At 44.1% G+C, this 24,203-nt stretch overlaps 1 protein-coding gene across 3 annotated transcripts in view; it reads left to right on the forward strand.

Moving 5' to 3' along the window:
* The window catches only part of LOC148151123 (S-adenosylmethionine decarboxylase proenzyme-like), a 32,203-nt gene extending 8,680 nt beyond the window's left edge, over positions 1 to 23,523 (forward strand). The window contains exons 2-9 of one of the 3 annotated variants that reach the window (XM_087983189.1): positions 7,979 to 8,051; positions 11,069 to 11,195; positions 14,707 to 14,809; positions 15,893 to 15,935; positions 16,402 to 16,546; positions 16,626 to 16,718; positions 17,869 to 18,024; positions 21,791 to 23,523. In XM_087983189.1, coding sequence (XP_087839315.1) covers positions 11,079 to 11,195; positions 14,707 to 14,809; positions 15,893 to 15,935; positions 16,402 to 16,546; positions 16,626 to 16,718; positions 17,869 to 18,024; positions 21,791 to 21,931 — 798 coding nt within the window. In that variant the 5' untranslated portion in view covers positions 7,979 to 8,051; positions 11,069 to 11,078 and the 3' untranslated portion in view covers positions 21,932 to 23,523. The remainder of the gene's footprint in view (positions 1 to 7,978; positions 8,052 to 11,068; positions 11,196 to 14,706; positions 14,810 to 15,892; positions 15,936 to 16,401; positions 16,547 to 16,625; positions 16,719 to 17,868; positions 18,025 to 21,790) is intronic. The other 2 variants (XM_087983178.1, XM_087983184.1) reach the window with 2 other exon arrangements.
* The last annotated feature ends 680 nt before the right edge of the window (positions 23,524 to 24,203 follow it).

Consider the following 24,203-nt stretch of genomic DNA (forward strand, 5'->3'; position numbering starts at 1 on the left):
CAGTGTCAAGTCGGTTGTCACTGATGGAGATGGAGAACCCCAGGAAGGGGAGGGAGGTGTCAGAGATGGTCCAGGTAAATTTAAGGTCAGGGTGGAAGGTGTTGGTGAAGTTGATGAATTGCTCAACCTCCTCGCGGGAGCACGAGGTGGCGCCAATGCAGTCATCAATGTAGCGGAGGAAGAGGTGGGGAGTGGTGCCGGTGTAATTACGGAAGATCAACTGCTCTACGTAGCCAACAAAGAGACAGGCATAGCTGGGGCCCATACGTGTGCCCATGGCTACCCCTTTGGTTTGGGGGAAGTGGGAGGATTCAAAGGAGAAATTGTTAAGGCTGAGGACCAGTTCGGCCAAACGAATGAGAGTGTCGGTGGAGGGGTACTGTTGGGAACGTCTGGAGAGGAAAAAACGGAGGGCTTGGAGGCCCTGGTCATGGCGGATGGAAGTGTAGAGGGATTGGATATCCATGGTGAAGATGAGGCGTTGGGGGCCTTCCGTTTCCCCGGCCCCCAACGCCTCATCTTCACCATGGATATCCAATCCCTCTACACCTCCATCCGCCATGACCAGGGCCTCCAAGCCCTCCGTTTTTTTCCTCTCCAGACGTTCCCAACAGTACCCCTCCACCGACACTCTCATTCATTTGGCCGAACTGGTCCTCACCCTTAACAATTTCTCCTTTGAATCCTCCCACTTTCCCCAGACCAAAGGGGTAGCCATGGGCACACGTATGGGCCCCAGCTATGCCTGTCTCTTTGGCTACGTAGAGCAGTTGATCTTCCGTAATTACACCGGCACCACTCCCCACCTCTTCCTCCGCTACATTGATGACTGCATTGGCGCCACCTCGTGCTCCCGCGAGGAGGTTGAGCAATTCATCAACTTCACCAACACATTCCACCCTGACCTTAAATTTACCTGGACCATCTCTGACACCTCCCTCCCCTTCCTGGACCTCTCCATCTCCATCAGTGACGACCGACTTGACACTGACATTTTCTACAAACCCACCGACTCCAACAGCTACCTGGATTACACCTCTTCCCACCCTACCTCTTGCAAAAATGCCATCCCGAATTCCCAATTCCTCCGCCTCCGCCGTATCTGCTCCCAGGAGGAGCAGTTCCACCATAGAACACACCAGATGGCCTCCTTCTTTAGAGACCGCAATTTTCCTTCCCACCTGGTTAAAGATGCCCTCCAACGCATCTCGTCCACATCCCGCACCTCCACCCTCAGACCCAACCCCTCCAACCGCAACAAGGACAGAACGCCCCTGGTGCTCACCTTCCACCCTACCAACCTTCGCATAAACCAAATCATCCGCCGACATTTCCGCCACCTCCAAACAGACCCCACCACCAGAGATATATTTCCCTCCCCACTCCTCTCCGCCTTCCGCAAAGACCGTTCCCTCCGTGACTACCTGGTCAGGTCCACGCCCCCCTACGACCCACCCTCCCATCCTGGCACTTTCCCCTGCCACCGCAGGAACTGTAAAACCTGTGCACACACCTCCTCCCTCACCTCTATCCAAGGCCCTAAAGGAGCCTTCCACATCCATCAAAGTTTTACCTGCACATCCACTAATATCATTTATTGTATCCGTTGCTCCCGATGCGGTCTCCTCTACATTGGGGAGACTGGGCGCCTCCTAGCAGAGCGCTTTAGGGAACATCTCCGAGACACCCGCACCAATCAACCAAGTCGCCCAGTGGCCCAACATTTCAACTCCCCCTCCCACTCTGCCGAGGATATGGAGGTGCTGGGCCTCCTCCACCGCCGCTCCCTCACCACCAGACGCATGGAAGAAGAACGCCTCATCTTCCGCCTCGGAACACTTCAACCCCAGGGCATCAATGTGGACTTCAACAGCTTCCTCATTTCCCCTTCCCCCACCTCATCCTAGTTTCTAACCTCCAGCAACACGATCCCCTGACTTGTCCAGACTTGTCTGACCTGCCCAGCTCCTTTTCCACCTATCCACTCCACCTTCTCCTCCCTGACCTATCACCTTCATCTCCTCCCCCACTGACCTATTGTACTCTCTGCTACTCTATCCCCACCCCCACCCTCCTCTAGCTTATCTCTCCACGCTTCAGGCTCTCTGCCTTTATTCCTGATGAAGGGCTTTTGCCCGAAACGTCAATTTTGCCTGTCCTCGGATGCTGCCTGAATTGCTGTGCTCTTCCAGCACCACTGATCCAGAATCTGGTTTCCAGCATCTGCAGTCATTGTTTTTACCTCGTTAATTTCAAAGAGCAGTCTCGTTACTGAAGTCTCTTAAGTTGTCAGTCTCATTCTGTCTGGTTAATGGTTTTATGACTCTACTTCTGGGCTAGAAGGTGGGACTTAAGTTCTACTACTGTGAGAGAGAAAATGTCCAAACAGGTTGACTTTTATTGTTTTAAAAAAAACTTGAATCTGATTCCACCACCTTTTTTAGGTAGTGCATTCCAGATGTCATCTTAAATTGGAGCAGAATACTGTGAAGTCTGGAAATGTTCAATCAAATCAGAAATTAATTGAAACCTTAATTATTAAACCTTAATTAGGCAGCATCTATCGGAGAGAAAAACAAAATTTGATGTTTCAACCTCATGAACAGTTCCTGCTTCTGTTCCATTCTAGGCATTGATCGGAGAAGCTTCACCATTCATATTTCCTCCATTCGGGTTCATTCTTTTCGAGATTATTGTCACTTATTGCTTCTGAAGGTGCTGACCTGTACAATTGAGTGCTAAAACCTGTGACTAGGAGAAAGAGGTTAAAAATTGTACAGCCTAAATTAAGATATTTGAAGAATAAAACAGTTCACATACTTGATACAACGTTCACCATCTTCAGTATTCCACCTGCCAATACACAGTGGTAGCTATTAGCACTAGATAAAAGTAAGTTATACCAGATCAATTGTAGCAACTTGGCAAAGTTTTTTGGACAACTCTTTCCAAATTCTTGTCCTCGATTATAAGGATATGGGCAGCAAATGCATGGAATACAACCAATGTGAAAGTGCAGCCAAATCTTTCCCCATTCCACTTTGAAGTTATATTGCTATTTCTGGCTGCTAATCCTAGAAAGCCCTGCCTAATAGCACAGTGTGTCCCCTTGTACCATATGGCTGCGTTGGTTCAAGAAGATAGCTCACCACTTTCTCCAGACGAGTTCTGGATGAACAATATATTCTGGCCTTGCCCGCAATGCTGACATCCTATCAAAATAAATTGCCTATTGGTTCGAATATAATTTTTAAAATCTGTACCATATTTAAACTGTCAGCAGTTCAGAGAGATTTTTGAGAGTTTGGGAACAGTTGACAGTTGACACTTTCTCAGTGATCGTTGTCTCCCAGGATTTTGTTACCTAAATAGGTGTAAGAGAAAACCATGGAGCTCTGAGTCCACTCTGACATTGAGTAAGATTATGGTTTATCTTTGACTTCAACTCTACTTTCCCACCCATTACCACAATCCGTTAATCCCTTAGTTCCTTGAGAAATCAAAGGTCTATCTCTGCTTTAAATATTTTCAATGCTGGCATATCCACATCCTTCAGGGACAGAAGGTTTCACAGATTCACATCCCTTTGAGTAAGAAATCATACCTCATCTCGGTCTTAAATGATTAATCCCTCATCCTGAAATGTCCCATTTGGCTGGAAATCAAGATCAAAGAAATGTCTGTTTACCCTGTCCATCTCCTTCATAATCTTAAATATTTCAACTGATACCCTTTCGTTCTTCTGTTCTTCAAAGAAAGTAGATCCAGTTGAAGCGGCTCTCACTATTTTAAAAAAAACCCACTCGTTCCAGAAACTTTACTCCATCTCTAATGCAAGTATGTCCTTCCTTTAATGTGGAGACCAAAGCGACATATATTACTTTACTCTAATTGGGATGTCATTGCAGCCTCCCTTATTTTGTGCTTATTACCATTTCAAAAGCCAACAAGTAATTTGAATTCCTCATTGCTTGGTATATTGGCACGCTGCATTCTTTATGCAAGTACAGGAATTTGTATACGGAATTAAAGACAGTAAGTACCAAAAACTTTCATGTACTTACCCCCACACTCTGGATTCCTCAACTGTTCCAGAATCTTCCATCGGCCTCCGAAATCAGTCTGGCGCCATTACACATGCGCCCGCTACATCGTCCGCAGCAATAGCCGCTGCCGCGGACGATGACGTCACTTCCGTCCCCACCGACCTCGCAGCCTCCGCGATCGCCGCTCAGACAACCGCCTCCGCGATCGCCGCTCAGACAACCGCCTCCACGATCACCATGAAGACAATTGCCGACAGATTCGCAATCTCCGCGGCTATGGGGAATAACTCTGTCTCTGTGGTCGCCGCAGCCACTTGCGCCCCCAGTGACGTTACTAACCTACACGACCACAATGCCACATGTGTATCCGCCCCCACGCCGATCTCCGTCACCACGCCTAACCCCGCCGAGTTCCGTCACCACGCCTAACCCCGTCCCCATGACTATCTCCGTCACCACGCCTATCCCCGCCCCTTCGCCGATCTCCGACTGCATGTCTAACCCCACCCTCACGCCTATATCCGTCACCACGTCTAACCCCGCCCCTTCGCCGATCTCCATCACCACACCCAACCCCGCCCCCAGGCCTAACCCCGCCCCCACACCCCGCTCCAGCCCCACACCAGGTCCTAGCTCCCAGCCCTGCCGTGTTTTCACCATCCCTCCAGACCTACCCCTCTCTGAGGATGAAAGATCAGTCCTCAGCAGAGTCCTCGCCTTCATTCCCCTACGCTCTCGGATTAATGAGTTCAACACACGGCGTGACATCGAACAATTCTTCCGCCGCCTTCGCCTCCGTGCCTACTTCTTCAACCAAGACTCTCGTCCACCCTCTGACGACCCCTTCTCCTGCCTCCAACACACCCCATCCACCTGGACACCCCGTGCTGGCCTCCTACCTGCCCTCGACCTCTTCATAGCCAACTGCCGCCGCGATATTAACCGCCACCTGAACTCCCCCACCCCTCTCATCCACTCCAACCTCTCACTCTCTGAACACGCAGGCCTCCACTCCCTCCATTGCAACCCCAACCTCACTATCAAACCAGCAGACAAGGGAGGTGCGGTAGTAGTTTGGCGCACCGACCTTTACACTGCTGAGGCCAAACGCCAGCTCGCAGATACCTCCTCCTCCTGCCCCCTTGACCATGACCCCATCCCCCACCACCAAACCATCATCTCCCAGACCGTCCATAACCTCATCACCTTGGGATCTCCCATCCACCGCCTCCAACCTCATAGTCCCACAACCCCGCACCGCCCGCTTCTATTTCCTGCCCAAAACCCACAAACCTGACTGCCCCGGCCAACCCATTGTCTCCGCCTGCTCCTGCCCCACCGAACTCATCTCCGCATACTTCGACACGGTCCTGTCCCCCTTAGTCCAAGAACTCCCCACCTACGTTCGGGACACCACCCATGCCCTCCACTTCCTCCATGATTTTCGCTTCCCCGGTCCCCAACGCCTTATCTTCACCATGGACATCCAGTCCCTGTACACCTCCATCCCCCATCACGAAGGACTCAAAGCCCTCCGCTTCTTCCTTTCCCGCCGTACTAACCAGTACCCTTCCACTGACACCCTCCTTCAACTGACTGAACTGGTCCTCACCCTGAACAACTTCTCTTTCCAATCCTCCCACTTCCTCCAACAAAAGGAGTAGCCATGGGCACCCGCATGGGCCCCAGCTCTGTTGCCTCTTCGTAGGATATGTGGAACAGTCCATCTTCCGCAACTACACTGGCCCCACCCCCCACCTTTTCCTCCGCTACATCGATGACTGTATCGGTGCCGCCTCGTGCTCCCACGAGGAGGTTGAACAGTTCATCCACTTCACCAACACCTTCTACCCCGACCTCAAATTCACCTGGATAGTCTCAGATTCCTCCCTCCCCTTCCTCGACCTTTCTATTTCTATCTCAGGCAACCGAATCAACACAGACATCTACTACAAACCGACCGACTCCCACAGCTACCTGGACCACACCTCCTCCCACCCTGCCCCCTGTAAAAACGCCATCCCATTCTCCCAATTCCTTCGTCTCCGCCGCATCTGCTCCCAGGAGGACCAGTTCCAAAAACGTACAACCCAGATGGCCTCCTCCTTCAAGGACCGCAATTTCCCCCCCCCGACGTGGTCGACGATGCCCTCCACTGCATCTCTTCCACTTCCCGCTCCTCCGCCCTTGAGCCCCGCCCCTCCAACCGCCATCAGGACAGAACCCCACTGGTCCTCACCTACCACCCCACCAATCTCCATGTACAGCGCATCATCCGCCGTCATTTCCGCCATCTCAAACGGACCCCACCACCAAGGATATATTTCCCTCCCTCCCCTATCAGCATTCCGTAAAGACCACTCCCTCCGTGACTCCCTCATCAGATCCACACCCCCCCCACCAACCCAACCTCCACTCCCGGCACCTTCCCTTGCAATCGCAGGAGGTGCAAGACTTGCGCCCACACCCCACACACACCCCACCTCCCTCCAAGGCCCCAAAGGAAACTTCCATATCTGCCACAGATTCACCTGCACCTCCACACACATCATCTATTGCATCCTCTGCACCCGATGTGGCCTCCTCTATATTGGGGAGACAGGCCGCCTACTTGCGGAGCATTTCAGAGAACACCTCTGGGACCCCACTCCGGCCTATCACCCTCACCTTGACCTCTTTCTACCTATCGCATTTCCGACGCCCCTCCCCCAAGTCCCTCCTCCCTACCTTTTATCTTAGCCTGTTGGACACACTTTCCTCATTCCTGAAGAAGGGCTTATGCCCGAAACGTCGATTCTCCTGTTCCCTGGATGCTGCCTGACCTGCTGCGCTTTTCCAGCAACACATTTTCAGCTCTGATCTCCAGCATCTGCAGACCTCACTTTCTCCTCAGGATTTTGTATACATCAACCTTTGTGTTTAATGCCATTAAAAATGATTTTCTCTTCATTTAACTCAAATAAATGGTCTTTCATTTCTCCATCAACCACCTTGTTGCCTGACACTTTACCTGTCTCTCAATTTGCTGTACCCTGCAGCTTCAATTGCATCTAGCTTCATACCATTAGCAAACATAGATCAAACAAAGTAATGTATCTAAGTTATTAATATAGAATGTTAATAGTTAAGCGTGCGGCACTCTGTGGTTCACTGTCTGTCAACCTAATACTCCATTTTCTACTTCCTCCCCAGCGATTGTCAATGTAATGGCCCTGTAGTTTTCTCTTTTCTCTTGCCGCCTTCCAGGCATAGCTAGCTAGCTTCCAAGCTGCTGACACCATCCCAAAATCTAGAGATGTGAAAAGTCATAGCTGTGGTTACACCATTTCTGTAGCTATCTCTTTTAGTACAATGATGCAGCACACTGCTTCTGCAAGGTTCGACCTTCACTTTTAGTGCACCCACACTGCCAGTGACCCTCTGTTTCTTGTATGTGATTTGTGTCTGTTTTCACAACAGAAGACATAAAATATTTGTTCCATGTCTGTCCCAGTTCCTCATGATCATGTCACCTGCCTGCTTCAAAGTGACTTTATTTCATATACTTATAGAAGCTCTTGCAATCTATTTTTATGTTTCTGGTTACTTTGATTAAACATGAAAAAAATAGAATCAACAGCCTTCTAACTTCTAAAACACTTGCAATCCTAAATCCTGATGTTTTTTCAGTAATTTAAACCACATCTCTTATATTGGTGCCATCTATATTTTAGTCTGTTTACCCAATCAACAATAGCCAGCTCTTCCCTCATATCTAACTAATGTTCATTTTTAATCTTCATAGCTGACAATATTGTTTTCAAACTTAGTGTGGAATTCAGTTGTGCTATTGTCATTATTTCCCCAGTGGATCTCTTGCAATACTCATTAATTCTGCTAATTGTGGAATACTGGATTTTTTTATAAAACTTGATCTCTATTTTATTCCGTAGTGTATTATTCCAGGAAATAGTCACAAGCATTCTCCAAACCTTCGAAAATTTGACCGACCCAATCTATATTCAGGTTAAGGTTTCCATTACTATTTGTTTTTGTGACAAATGCTAATAATTCTTCTTTAATATTGTATCCAAAGATCTAATGCTTATTTAAGTGCTCCATCCACAATGGAGGCTGGGCCAGTGAATTTGTTCAAGGCTGAGATAAATTTGTTTTTAATAGACCAGAGAAGTCGAGAGTTTCTGGAGAGATTTGGAGACAAGAACAGGACAATGGAGTTGAAACCAGCAGCTGTGACCTTCTAGATTGGGGAGTAGGCTTAAAGGAATGAATGAGCCAGTCTTGCACCCAAGCTCTGTTAGGGAGCCCAAGAGCTACTACTCAGTGGCATATTGTGGACCAGCAAGTTACGAGAGGGAAAGTGTCTGAATTTGAAACATTTCTTTCCAACAATTTGTTTGGAGGCAGAGGGGACACTTGTAACTTGTGTTGGCAAAGGTGGAGAATTAACTGTGGGTCAGACTCAGAGTCATAGAGATGTACAGCACGGAAACAGACTTTTGGTCCAACCCATCCATGCCGACCAGATATCCCAACCCAATCTAGTCCCACCTGCCAGCACCCAGCCCATATCCCTCCAAACCCTTCCTATTCATATACCCATCCAAATGCCTCTTAAATGTTGCAATTGTACCAGCCTCCACCACATCATCTGGCAGCTCATTCCATACTCGCACCACCCTCTGCGTGAAAAAGCTGCCCCTTAGGTCTCTTTTATATCTTTCCCCTCTCACCCTAAACCTATGCCCTCTAGTTCTGTACTCCCCAACCCCAGGGAAAAGACTTTGCCTATTTATCCTATTCATGTCCCTCATAAGTTTGTAAACCTCTATGCGGTCACCCCTCCGCCTCCGACGCTCCAGGGAAAACAGCCCCAGCCTGTTCAGCCTCTCCCTATAGCTCAGATCCTCCAACCGTGGCAACATCCTTGTAGCGCCAGAGACCCGGGTTCAATTCCCGCCTCAGGCGACTGACTGTGTGGAGTTTGCACATTCTCCCCGTGTCTGCGTGGGCTTCCTCCGTGTGCTCCGGTTTCCTCCCACAGTCCAAAGATGTGCAGGTCAGGTGAATTGGCCGTGCTAAATTGCCCGTAGTGTTAGGTAAGGGGTAACTGTAGGGGTATGGGTGGGTTGCGCTTCGGCGGGTCGGTGTGGACTTGTTGGGCCGAAGGGCCTGTTTCCACACTAATGTAATCTAATCTAATCTAAATCTTTTCTGAACCCTTTCAAGTTTCACAACATCTTTCTGATATGAAGGAGACCAGAATTGCAGGCAATATTCCAACAGTGGCCTAACCAATGTCCTGTACAGCCGCAACATGACCTCCCAACTCCTGTATTCAATACTCTTACCAATAAAGGAAAGCATACCAAACGCCGCCTTCACTATCCTATCTACCTGTGACTCCACTTTCATGGAGCTATGAACCTGCACTCCAAGGTCTCTTTGTTCAGCAACACTCCCTAGGACCTTACCATTAAGTGTATAAGTCCTGCTAAGATTTGCTTTCCCAAAATGCAGCACCTCTCATTTATCTGAATTAAACTCCATCTGCCACTTCTCAGCTCATTGGCCCATCTTGTCCAGATCCTGTTGCAATCTGAGGTAACCCTCTTTGCTGTCCACTACACCTCCAATTTTGGTGTCATCTACAAACTTACTAACTGTACCTCTTATGCTCGAATTCCAATCATTTATGTAAATGACAAAAAGTAGAGGACCCAGCACCGATCCTTGTGGCACTCCACTGGTCACAGGCCTCCAGTCTGAAAAACAACCCTCCACTACCACCCTCTGTCTTCTACCTTTGAGCCAGTTCTGTATCCAAATGGCTAGTTCTCCCTTTATTCCGTGAGATCTAACCTTGCTAATCAGTCTCCCATGGGGAACCTTGTCGAACGCCTTACTGAAGTCCATATAGACCACGTCTACCACTCTGCCCTCACCAATCCTCTTTGTTACTTCAAAAAACTCAATCAAGTTTGTGTGACATGATTTCCCACGCACAAAGCCATGTTGACTATCCCTATTCAGTCCTTGTCTTTCCAAATACATGTACATCCTGTCCTTCAGGATTCCCTCCAACAATTTGCCCACCGACGTCAGGCTCACTGATCTATAGTTCCCTGGCTTGTCCTTACCGCCCTTCTTAAACAGTGGCACCATGTTTGCCAACCTCCAGTCTTCCGGCACCTCACCTGTGACTATCGATGATTCAAATATCTCGGCAAGAAGCCCAGCAATCACTTGTCTAGCTTCCCACAGAGTTCTTAGGTACACCTGACCAGGTTCTGGGGATTTATCTACCTTTAACCGTTTCAAGACATCCAGCACTTCCTCCTCTGTAATCTGGATATTTTGCAAGATGTCACCATCTGTTTCCCTACAGTCTATATCTTCCATATCCTTATCCACAGTAAACACTGATGCAAAACATTAATTTAGTATCTCCCCCATTTTCTGTGGTTCCACACAAAGGCTGCCTTGCTGATCTTTGAGGGGCCCTATTCTCTCTCTAGTTACCCTTTTGTCCTTAGTATATTTGTAAAAACCCTCTGGATTGTCCTTAATTCTATTTGCCAACGTTATCTCATGTCCCCTTTTTGCCCTCCTGATTTCCTACTTCCTTTATACTCTTCTAAGGATTCACTCGATCTATCCTGTCTATACCTGACATGTGCTTCCTTCTTTTTCTTAACCAAACCCTCAATTTCTTTAATCATCCAGTATTCCCTATACCTACCAGCCTTCCCTTTCACCCTGATAGGAATATACTTTCTCTGGATTCTTGTTCTCTCATTTCTGAAGGCTTCCCATTTTCCAGCCGTCCCTTTACCTGTGAACATCTGCCTCCAATCAGCTTTCGAAAGTTCTTTCTAGGTGGTAGCTTTGTATGACGCTCAGGTGGTAATGAAGATGGTGAACAATATCCTGTTTTAAAAGTTTGTTTAAATTGCCAAAGAACTCGAAAAGTTGAGATGTGGGAGATCATCTTTAATTTTTTAATTTTGTCTGTTTTACAGTGAGAGTAGCATGTTTGTCTCCAAGAGACGTTTCATTTTGAAGACATGCGGTACCACCCTCTTACTGCAAGCACTGGAACCCCTGTTGGAACTTGCTCGTGAGTACTGCGGCTTTGATTCCATTCAGGTAACTTTGACATTGTTTTGTAGGTCTTGCACGTAATCCACATTTGAACATAGAACATTACAGCGCAGTACAGGCCCTTCGGCCCTCAATGTTGCGCCGACCAGTCATACCAATCTGAAGCCCATCCCACCTACACTATTCCATGTATGTCCATATTCTTGTCCAATGACGACTTAAGTGCACTTAAAGTTGGTGAATCTACTACCGTTGCAGGCAAAGCGTTCCATACCCTTACTACTCTCTGACATCTGTCCTATATCTATCACCCCTCAATTTAAAGCTATGCCCCTTTGTGCTCGCTGTCACCATACTTAGAAAAAGGCCTGTCCACCCTATCTAACCCTCTGATATCTTGTATGTCTCTATTAAGTCACCTCTCAACCTTGTTCTCTCCAACGAAAACAGCCGCAAGTCCCTCAGCCTTTCCTCGTAAGACCTCCCCTCCATACCAGGCAACATTCTAGTAAATCTCCTCTGCACCCTTTCCAAAGCTTCCACGTCCTCCTTATAATGTGGTGACCAGAACTGTACACAATACTCCAGTTGCGGCCGCATCAAAGTTTTGTACAGCTGTAGCATAACCTCATGGTTCCGGGACTCGATCCCTCTATTAATAAAAGCTAAAACACTCTATGCCTTCTTAATGACCCTGTCATCCTGGGTGGCGACTTTCAAGGATCTGTGTACCTGGTCACAGAGATCTCTCTGCTCATCTACACTACCAAGAATCTTACCATTAGCCCAGTACTTTGCATTCCGGTTACTCCGACAAAAGGAATCACCTCACACTTGTCTGCATTAAACTCCATTTGCCACCCCTCAGCCCACCTCTGCAGCTTATCTATGTCTCTCTGTAACCTACAACATCCTTCGTCACTATCCACAACTCCACCGACCTTAGTGTTGTCTGCAAATTTACTAACCCACCCTTCTACGCCCTCATCCAGGTCATTTATAAAAATGACGAACAGCAGTTGACCCAACACCAACCCTTGCGGTACACCACTAGTAACTGGACTCCAAGATGAACATTTCCCATCAACCACCACCCTGTGTCTTTCAGCAAGCCAATTACTGATCCAAACTGTTTTATCTCCCACAATCCCATTCCTCCGCATTTTGTACAATAGCCTACTGTGGGGAACCTTATCGAATGCCTTGTCAAAATCCATATATGCCACATCGACCAGTTTACTCTCATCTACCTGTTTGGTCACCTTCTCAAAGAACTCAATAAGGTTTGTGAGGCACGACCTACCCTTCACAAAACTGTGCTGACTATCCCTAATCAAATTATTCTTTTCTAGATGATTATAAATCCTATCTCTTATAACCTTTTCCAACACTTTACCAATAACTGAAGAAAGGCTCACTGGTCTATAATTGGAAGCACACTAGCTTTCGGAGCAACGCTCCTTCATCAGGTGATTGTCAGACAATCTTGCCCAGTGGTATATATCTATCCCTTTCTATCATTAAATTAAACATAACAGAATTGTGATCGCTGACACCAAAGTGCTCACCTACTTCCAAGTCTAACCCCTGGCCGGGCTCATTACCCAATACCAAATCTAATGTGGCTTCGCCCCTTGTTGGCCTGTCTATATACTGTGTCAGGAAGCCCTCCGCACTCTGGACAAAAACTGACCCATCTATAGTACTCGTACTATAGTGTTCCCAGTCAATATTTGGAAAGTTGAAGACCCCCATGACAACTACCCTGTCTCCCTCACTCCTATCGCGAATCATCTTTGCAATCCCTTCCTCTACATCTCTGGAACTATTCGGAGGCCTATAGAAAACTCCCAACAGGGTGACCTCTCCTTTCCTGTTTCTAACCTCAGCCCATACTACCTCAATTGACGAGTCCCCAAACATCCTTTCTGCAACTGCAATACTGTCCTTGACCAACAATACCACATCTTTCCCCCCCCTTTTACCATCTTCTCTGTTCTTACTGAAATATCCAAATTCTGGCACCTGCAACAACCATTCCTGTCCCTGCTCTATCCAAGTCTCCAAAAAGGCCACAACATCAAAATCCCAGGTACCACCCCATGCTGCAAGTTCACCCACCTTATTTCTGATGCTCTTGGCGTTGAAGTAGACACACTTCAAACCAATTCTTGCTTGCCGGTGCCATCCTGCATCCCTGAAAATTGATTTTGGACCTCAACCTTTTCTATACTCTAACTACAATTTTGGTTCCCATTCCCCTGCTGGATTAGTTTAAACCCACCCCAATATAGCCTTCGCGAATTTCCCCCCCAGGATATTGGTACCTCTCTGGTTCAGATAAAGACCATCCTGCTTGTAGAGGTCCCACCTATCCCAGAAAGAGCCCCAATTATCTAAGAATCCAAAACCCTCCCTCCTGCACCATCCCTGTAGCCACGTGTTCAACTCCTCTCTCTCCCTATTCCTCGCTTTACTAGCATGTGGCATGGGCAACAAACCAGAGACGACAGCTCTGTTCGTTCTAACTCTTAAGCTTCCATCCTAGCTCCCTGAATTTCTGCCTTAAATCCCCATCTCTCTTCCTGCATATGTGGACCACGACTTGGGGCTGCTCCCCCTCCCCCTTAAGGATCCCCGAACCCTGGCACCTGGGAGGCAACACACCAACCGTGAGTCTCTCTTGTCCCCACAGAACCTCCTATCTGTCCCCCTAACTATGGAGTCCCCAATGACTACTGCTCTGCTCCTCTTCCCCCTTCCCTTCTGAGCAGCAGGGACAGACTCTGTGCATGAACCCTGTGCCCCACAGCTTTCCCCGGTAAGTTGTCCCCCCTCAAAACGGTATCCTTATTGTTGAGGGGAATGGCCACAGGGGATCCCTGCACTGCCTGCCGGTTCCCTTTCTGTCCCCTGACTGTAACCCATCTGCCTTTTTCTTGTACCTGAGGAGTGACTACCTCCCTGTAACTCCTCTCAATAACCCCCTCTGCCTCCTGAATGATCCAAAGTTCATCCAGCTCCAGCTCCAGTTCCCTAACGCGGTTTTCGAGGAGCTGAAGTTGGGTGCACTTCCTGCAGATGTAGTCAGCAGGGACACCCTTACCTCCCATATTCTGCAGGAGGAACATTCAACTGTTGTAATGGGTATAGCTAACAAGTGAACTAGTGAAAGTTAGAGTGGTGGCACAAGAAACTGAAATGCAAACGATTGTAATGTATATACAGGGGATGAAATGATATCTGTTATAATGATTTCGTTCTAATAGTGTGTTTGGCATGCAGCATAGTATAATTGACATACTTCACAATTCAGAGTTTCATAATCCTTAAATCACATCTGCACAAATTGGCTTCTGTCAATCTCTGGAACTTCCTGACTGCAGCCAAACATTTTAAAAGAAAACTGACACTAGCACATTGTTAGGAAGTAACACCATATGTCTTGTCTTCACCATTTGTTGAACATTTAGCAGCTAATTTTAAGAGTCACTACTTGTGTTGTAAAAGCTCTAAATCCACCTAATTGAAATCTGTGCGTGTAACTTAAATACAGGATTTCTTCTATTCCCGCAAAAACTTTGTGAAGCCAGCACATCAGGAATACCCACATAGGAACTTTCAGGAGGAGGTAGAATTTCTGGATATGGTGTTCCCAAGTAAGTTCAACTCAGAAATTATTGAAGCTAATAAAATCTTCAGTGCTGAATCTGTTTGCAAATGTGAACATATGTGAAGCAAGGTTGAAGAGTGGTGCAGGAAAAGCACAGCAGGTCAGGCAGCATCTGAGGAGCAGGAAAATCGATGTTTTCCAGGGGTGTTCCATGAAGCACTCTGCACATTAGCGTCCTGTCTCCCCAAAGTAGTTGAAAATGAGGGGAAGTGAATGGTAGAGAAAAGTGAACTGAGGAATAATTCAGCAATCGAGACTCAATATTACTTCGATAACAAAAAGACTGATCTAAAGACTGCATCTGTAGGTGTATATCACTTGTAACAGAGTAGACATATTGATGATAAACATTGAAGCAAATAAATATAATGTGCCAGCTGTTAGAGATGAGGCTGCAGGATGCCAGATTGTGTGCTGAAGTTGAAGAATAGTGACATTCAAAAAAAAAATTGGAAGCAATTTGGAGGGGGTAGCATTATTCAAGGGTAGCATTTATGTAACAGATTCAGGAGATTGGGATGTAGAATCGACAGTGAAGACAATGACATTTAATTGGAAATTTCTCAGTTTAATAGTGGATGTTACACATGCAGTTAGTAATTCTGGAAGAGTTGAGTGAAGTAGAACTGGATATTGTCAGCGTACAAGGGGAAAACATGTTACTATTTCAGTGTTTAAGGGCCACATGTAGGTGGGAGATAGGTAGTGAGGGACACTGGTGGTCATGGCGTTGGAGCAGCAGAAAGCCATAACCAATAGAAATGAGCTCATGTTTGGTTGTTGCAGCCAGTAGTGGCTGGAATGTATATCTAACTTATTTGAACACAACAGATGATTGTCTAATCACATTTCACCCAGTATCCTGAGTATTTTTTCAGGAGAATTTGGATATGTCAAAACTGCTATAGTCTGTTCAGTTGCCTACCTGTATCAAAACATTAAAAGTTTGTTATCTGTGGCCACCTATCAATCTTGCTTTACAAGTCAATTCAAAAAGATGGTGCTTGACTTGGAAACTGAAATTATTGTAGCATATTGGTCTCTAACCGTGAGCATTTATTCACTCCAGATGGGGCGGCCTATTGCATGGGACGTATGAATTCTGATTGCTGGTAAGCTGAAATCTTCCTGCAAATTTTTATGGACATGGATCCAATTAATTCAGTGCTCTGATTTGACCTTTTAACCATTGTTTTGGAGAAGTTTCAGGAAAATGCCATCAGAACAAAGGAAAGAGAACAAGACAATAAGTCACGTATGACTTTACCAACTCTCTGTCCCAGCTTATTGTGAAGTTAGGTTAGTTACAGATGACTTTGGCTGTGTCCAGGTTGGTGCAATTGTGTTGTACTTCAGAATGACAACTTTTTTGTATTTCAGACACTGAAAGTCAGCCTTAAGCTCAAATCATAATCATATTCCCACATGGTTCTGTTTACAAGTCTTAAGCAGTTGTTCTGTTCTAAGTGATAGGTCTCATAGTTGAGTTCTGTAGAAGTGCATTTTGCTGAATGCTTACCAATTATGAATTTTTAATGTAAAGTTTCATTCAAATATTGTCATTTATGTTTGATCTAGGTATCTTTACACTCTGGATATGCCAGAGGATAGTGGGATCAAACAGCCGGATCAGACACTTGAGGTTCTGATGAGCGAGCTTGATCCAGTTGTCATGGACCAGTTCTTCATGAAAGATGGTGTTACTGTAAATGATGTCACTCGAGTATGTATGAAATAAACTTTAAAGGTTAAAAACATTTTTTTTAATCTCTGGAAGCTGAAACATGGTGTTTTTTTTTAAGATGAGTGGAATTCGTGACCTGATACCAGGTTCAGTCATTGATGCCACACTGTTCGATCCTTGTGGGTATTCAATGAATGGAATGAAAGTGGATGTAAGTTTGCGTCCTATCTTGAACTTCTAATTTTTTCCTATCTGTGTCTCTTCTCCCTCCTGCCCTCCCCTTCCCTCATCATCAAATAAAAATGTCTCAAAGTTAGAAGGCATTGCATCTCACGAGCTTGCCTTGACTTATTCTATAAGCACCCAAAGTTTAACTGACTAATACAAATGAAATGTTTTTAGCCAAGAGAAATCATTTTGTAAGAGTCAATGACAGTTGTCCATTGTGTGAAATACTGTGCCCTTTTCACATTTTCTGAATGAAGTGTGCTCAGACAGCTTTTTAATCAGCTATGCATTTTGTTCAAGGTTTATACACTTGACAAGCATTTCATTTGAAAAATCATTTTGGGATGCCGGCTATTAAGAGTAGTTTTGATGGCCTAGACAAATGTAGCTTGTTCAGGTTGCAGTCTTTAAACATGAGACTTACCATATCTCTCAAGCTGAAGTGTATTGCAAATGAAGATTCTTTTCCTTGTTTTGGAAATGATGCTTTTGTGAACTTCGAAGTAAGGGTGTTCACATCTCAGACCAGTATATTTTCTGATCTTGCAGACAAGATAGTTGCAAAGTGATCTGTGCACTCACAGGATATAGCTGTCCTGAATGCAAAAGGAAATCACACTTGGCTACTGTTGGCTGCAGATCATACTGTGTTGAGAACAATTGTGGATTACAATGTGTCCTACCAGAGTTGAGTTTTTATGGAATGAGGATCTTTCTCTTCAAAGTTACGGGACAGATCTTTAAATACATTTTCCTGTGGGATTACGTGGGATTCTTTTAGTACATAAAACATCTTTTTAATAGCATACATTGCTGTTTTTAACAACCTAGCTGAATGAGCTTACCAGTTGCTTAGAAATTAATTTTTAAATGCAATCATCTGACAATATGAATATATCAAAATCCTGAAGGAGAAATGAAAACATTTGAAGGTTCTGATATGTTATTGAAATCTGGAGTAGGCGAAGGAACAGGCTTTAAAATTCACTTGGCTGTTTTGTGCTACTTCAGGACCACTAATGTAATATGCAAATAATGCAGGGGAAATGTTTGACTTTAGAATCTTTTCTACGGAATTAATAAAGTAATTATAACTTAACTGAAATGAGTCATATAATGCTTTGTCTTTTTAGGGAACTTACTGGACAATTCATATCACCCCAGAGCCAGACTTCTCCTATGTTAGCTTTGAGACTAACCTGGCCCAGACTTCTTACGATGACCTAATCAGAAAAGTGGTAGATGTCTTCAAGCCAGGGAAATTTGTCACAACCCTTTTTGTTAATCAGGTGAGATTCTAGGTTTTTCTGTAAAACGAGTATATGGTTGACCTCTGAAATAAAGTAGACAAATGCTTAGAGCCCTCAGGCGAGAGCAGTATTTGTGCCAGGAGAAACTGGAGATAATATTTCAGGTGATCTTTGATTGAGAGAAGACCAAGTGTATTGGACCACTTATGCTCAAATCCCGACCATGGCAGGTTCAAATTTTGAACCATCGCTCTCAAATCAGGAAATAAAATGATATATTTAAGTAACAAAGGAGTCATCAGATTGCTGTAAATATTCAGTTATTTCACTGACGTCTTTTAAGTAGCCTGTTGTCCTTAAAAGTCTGCTCTGTTACAGTCCACACAACAGGGAATGAGTATTAATTTCTGACATTCCCAATAATGTATATATTTCAGGACTGGATTACTTTTAAAAAGATTTGCCAATATTTCTTCCGAATACTGTTAGAAGCATCGGAGTTTAAAAAGCATTTAGAATAGAAGTTACAACAAGTGCAATGTGACAATGGCTACATAGTTTGTTGCAACTTGACTAGAAATGCAGAAACTCGACATGAGGCTCAGATGGAGCACTGGTGGTGTAGCCCGCTTTCTATTTGTTTGGGTGTCCTTAGGTTGGTGCTGTCATTTCCTGTGGTGATGTCATTTCTTATGGTGGTTATTTCCTGTTCTTTTTCTCAGGATAGTAAATGGGATCCAAATCAGTGTTTGTTGATAGAGGCTAATCATCTCAGCACCCAGGTGCTGCTGTTTGATCAAGGACATTCTCTTTATAACATCAGTAGTGGGCATGTTTACAGATGATGAGTGTTCGCTTCCATTTGCATCTCCTCAAATAGTGAAGCAGTCGATCTCTATACAGAGCAATACAAAAAAAGGAAAGGTGGCTCAACCAGTATGAGATCAAAGAATTGAAACACAATTGCCATGAAAAGTCACAAGACTAAGGACTGGTAGCAGTTTTAAAGTTAGCAAAAGAGGAAGGGAAGGATCAGGGGATATGGGATTGGAGTATGAGTAAACTTGTATTAAAAGTTAAAACTTATCTAAAAATGTAAAGAAAAAGGTATTTGTAAAGACAAATGCAAGTTCCTTACAGTCGGGTGGCACGGTAGCTTGATGGTTGTGCTGCTGTCTTACAGCGCCAAGGACCCAGGTTCAGTTTCAGCCTTGGCCACCTGTGTGTGTGGAGTTTTCACATCCTCCCCATCTCTGCATAGATTTCCTCCCACAGTCCAAAGATGTGCAGGTTAAGTGGATGGGCCATGCTAGTCCATAGTGTCCGAGGATATGCAGGCTAAGTAGGTTAGCCATGGGGAAATAGGGTAGGGATGCTCTTCGGAGAGTTGGTGTGGACTCAATGGGCAGAATGACCTGCTTCCACACTGTAGGGGTTCTATGATAGAATGAGGGGAATTATAATGGAACAGGAAAGACCGAAGAATTGAACCCATTTTGCTCCTTGTCACAAGAAAGGACCCAATTTCTAAGATATGTTAGTGAGCCAAAGTTATGATGCGGGGGAGGAATTGAAGAAAATCAACATTAATTCAATTTTAAAAACAGTGCTGTATGTTTATAGGGCTAAAGACAGATAAATCCTGGGACTTGCCAATCTGCAGTGCAGAGTACGGAATGAAACAGCCTTGAGGTAAAATAGGTTCTGGAGCAATTCCTGTGAGTTGGAGGGTGGCAATTGTAAGCTACATACTTTTTAAAATGAAAGAACAGAATTACGGAGCAGTTAGCCTCCCCTCAGTATTGGAGGCAATGCTGGAGTTTAGATATTTTGTTAACTACTCACACATGTTATCTACTAATGGAGTAGGTAGGACTTGAACTTGGACCTCCTGGCTCAGTGGTAAGGACACTAGCACTGTGCCACAAGAACTCTAAAGTTATGTACCTACATCAATGAGCCTGCTAAGCAGCAAATGCTCACTCTTATAAGGTAGGTGATAACATTTGGAACAATTGGAAAGCATTCATGTGATTAAGGTCATAGGGTCATAGAGATTTACAATATGGAAATAAGCCCTTTAGTGCAACTCATCCATGCAGACCAGATATTCCAAATTAATCTAGTTACATTTTCAAGCACTTGGCCTGTATTCCTCTAAACCCTTCCTATTCATATAGCCATCCAGGTGCCTTTTAAATGTAGTAATTGTACCAGCTCTCCATGAAAGAAAGGGAATTCATGGTTCACAAATCTTCGAGTTTTTTTGACAATGTAATTAATAGAATTAATGTGTGGGAGCCAGTGGATGTGTATTTGGACTTCAGGAAGGCTTTAGACAAGGTTCCACATCGGCTACTGGCCAACGTTAAAGCATGTGGATTAGGATAATGTACTGGCACAGTTCACAGACCAGAAACAGGATGGGAATAAATCTGTCTTTTTCCAGATGGCAGGCGGTAACGTGCTGCAAGGGTCAGGTCATTGACTGCAGCTATGGGCAATACATATAAATGACTTGGATAAAGGATCCAATTGCAATATTTCTAAGTTTGGGAACAAAACCAGGTGGGATTTAGTTGTGAAGATGAAAGGACGCTTCATTGTGATCTCAGCAAGTTGAGTGTAGGAGGAAACACATAGCAGGTACAATATAATGTGGATAAATGTGACATGCACATCAGTGTGAAATGCAGAAGTGCAGACAATTAAATAGTGATATATCAGAGGGTGTGTATATACAAAAGAATGTGTTCTCAAATAGCAGTCATTGAGGACTGAAGTTATGGGCATTTCGTTCATAGGGTGGTCAGCTGTAGAATTTGCTGCAAGTCTGTGCAGGTGGGGCACTCAACTATATTTGAGAGATTGCTAATTTTTTTGGATTTTAAAAACATAGGGAGAAAGTGGAATTATGGCATTGAAATTGCACATGAGCTGTGATCATATTGAATCTTCTGTTCTTAGTTTCTATCTTTCCACGAAGTGGTCAGCATTCCAGTTTGGTTGCATGTGTGGTAAGTAACAGTTGATCCCAGACAATGGCCCATTTGCCCGAAGAGATTCGGTGATATTGCCATCGCTCAATTCTCGTCTGAGCATTGCAAGAGATACCTTTGACCAGAAACTGAATTGGACTAGCTGTAAATTCTGAGCTGTCAGGAACAAGACAGATGCTGTAACAAACAGTGATCATCGGAACTACCCAAACTTGGACACCATCTACAAAGTCCAAATCAGGAATCTGTTGGAATAGTCTTCATTTCCTAAATGAGGCTTTTTAACCTCATCTAAGAGACCGTGGGTTACTTGTGCACAGTGGCAGCTAAATGTTCCAGTTAAAAGATAAACTGCAGCAACTCACCAAGGTTTCTGCAATTGAACTTTGTGGATGTGACTGTTGCCACTTAGGCCAAGGCCTGCAGACATATTGGAACCATATTTAAAGTATTTTTAACCTTTGTGACTTGGAACGATGTTGTCCTTCCTTCACTTGCTGGGTCAGGAGCCTACAACTCTAATATTCGGTGGAACCTACACTGCAAAGTGGGGAAGTTGAATAAGGTCACGCCATCTTGGGTTTTCAGGGATTGGCAGTGCTTACATCTGAAGGAATAAAAAGTCGAGCAGCCTCATCTACTGCAGGCTAATCCATTTTTTGAAATTTTTCAAACTCTTTATAAAAAGTGGCAACAACAATTGTGTTCTTTTCCATGGAACTTTTGTATAGCATTCACTGGATGTTTGAGTTTATAAATTGTGAGACCCACCTTTGTTGTAATGCGTTGTTTTTGTTTCATTGCAGAATTCCAAATGTCGCAATTCATTTTCTTCTCCCCAGAAAATTGAAGGATTCAAGCGCCTCGATCGCCAGTGTGCCCAGTTCAATGATTACAATTTTGTCTTTTCTAGTTATGTCAAGAATTGTCAGAGACAGCAGAGTTGAATAACAAAGATGAAAAAACGTAAAAAAATGTGCAAGGTAAATGGTGGCTGTCCTCTAGTTCAGGCTAGTAAGGGCCACACTTCACACTGCCACCATTTCATCCATTTTGTAGGCCCTGTATGTAACCACAATAGAATTGTGTCAAGTTTGAAATGTAACTGTCCTTGTAACAAAGAGTTGGAAATCTTGCATGGATGCCCTTTTCTCTGTTTAGTTATGCTAGGTCATTCTTGCTGTAATATTGAAGTGCATGTAGTGCAGTTTGGTGCTTATTGTTTACAATTATATAACACTTGCAAGTTTAAAAATGTACAACATATAGGTTTTCTACAAGTGACGCCAAAAATTCTCCACAGACAAGGTTTCCGGCCTCATTAGGTGAGGGCCCTGGTTTGTTTAGAACAGTTTATTTGCTTGTTTCCTCTCCATCAGATGTCGTTAAAGAATCGGAAGTTCTTCATTTGTTCATGTTGACCGTATGCCCAGACAGCTTGTCAGGAATTTGAGCAGACTCCTAATATGACTAGTATATTATGTTAGGATTCTTGTTTAGCTTTAATTCTTTAGCAAACTAGTTTCTCACGGGGGAAATAATGGATTACTTCATGAGTAGAAGTATTCATTGGCTGAGAAAACTGCGCATTCTACTTTAAGCACGCCAGGGATCACCGACTCCAGTTGTTTCATATGATTTTCCCCATTTAAAAATGAATAGGCAATATAGAATCTACTTGTTCAGTTACAGTCACTTTTGCTGTAAGTAACCATAATTCCTTGTGTATTGTGAACATCCCATGATACCTTGTGTATTTTTTTTCCTGTCTCACTTAATACATGATTTCTGTTAATTTGTTACGGTGTGTGCAGATAGTATGGACACTAGAAATGGCATGGCCATAAAATATAATCAGGAAGATGGGGTATTAATTATAGGTGTTAAAAATACCTTCACTGTTTTAGTTCATGGTTACTGATTTTTGGAAATTTGGCCTAACTTGTAGCAGGGGTTCTGAGTTTTGATAAGCACGCATAGGAACATGATATGGCATTTTTCCCAGGAATGGGGGGAATGCTCTTGGTTGGTTGGTACCATTTAATTACAGATCTGTTTGTTTAAATGGTTGGTATATTTCACCACATTTATTAATTATAAGGTTCTATTTATAAACTAAAAGTTATTGGCAGTGATTACTGTGGCATTGAAAACATCTGTAAAGACTGCCAGCTCGTTGTGGACCAATCATTCTTTATTAATGAAGACATTCTATTCTTCAGTGCTGAGGTTCCATAGTTTTCCATTTCCAAAATGTTTTATTCCAGTTTGATATGGATTGAGGTGCTTATACCTATTACAGTTAACTAAAACAGTTATTACATTTTTGATAGAGAATTTGAGTACTGATTTGTAGCCTTTACTGTGAAAGATGAAGTTAATTTGCTCATTACATTTCATTGTATCTGTTAAGGGGGAAATTTTGGCGCCATTAGAACTTTGTTGCCAAGTTGTTTAAAATATTTTAATTCAACTTCTGAAATCTTTTGTCTATACTGCAAACAAAATGCTTAAATAAAATTAAGATTTATGGAATCTATTAATTTGACATCTGCTTTGTTCATTTCCTCAGTATTTATCTCAGTGCAGTGAACTCACACCAACTTAGTTATTTTGTCTTGCATGTTAAATGTGGGGTTAATACAATATTAGATGTACAACAGCCAAGTAACATTTGAAAGAATATAATCTGATTACAGTAAAATCTGGATAATTTGAATCCTGGGGATCTGCCCACATGCTAATATTAGGCAGAGCTTTGTAATAGCTGGGGAGGCCCTATCCTGGCATGAAGTCAATTCACCTCCAAATGCTGTTCTGTGTCAAAACCAATGGGTTTAACTGCAAATTTGGAGCAGGCCCTTTGCACCTTGAAATTGTTCAGCCTTTCTGTAATGATTACTGCACAGGCCTACCTACCCAGGATAACGTTTCCTCCGCTTGTTAATCAACAATCTACCTTCCAGTAATATCTACCTTTCTTTTTTTAAAAAGAAGCACAGCTTCTGCTCACATCACCTTTAGAATTCTAAAGAGTCACTCGTCTCTGAGAGAAGGTTTCTGTTTGTCTAAAGTGGGCAGTGACTCAGTTTGAAACAGTAACCCTGGACCTAGACTTTCCAACAAGGAAACATTTCACAGGAATTAGGTGTACAGGACAACCTCGATTATCTGAACGACATGGGCAGGGTGTATTTTTTCAGATAATCAAATGTTTGG

This window comes from Chiloscyllium plagiosum, unplaced genomic scaffold, assembly GCF_037043375.1.
Source record: "Chiloscyllium plagiosum isolate Xiang-an unplaced genomic scaffold, Cpla_swu_hap1 HiC_scaffold_3, whole genome shotgun sequence".
Classification (NCBI taxonomy): domain Eukaryota; kingdom Metazoa; phylum Chordata; class Chondrichthyes; order Orectolobiformes; family Hemiscylliidae; genus Chiloscyllium; species Chiloscyllium plagiosum.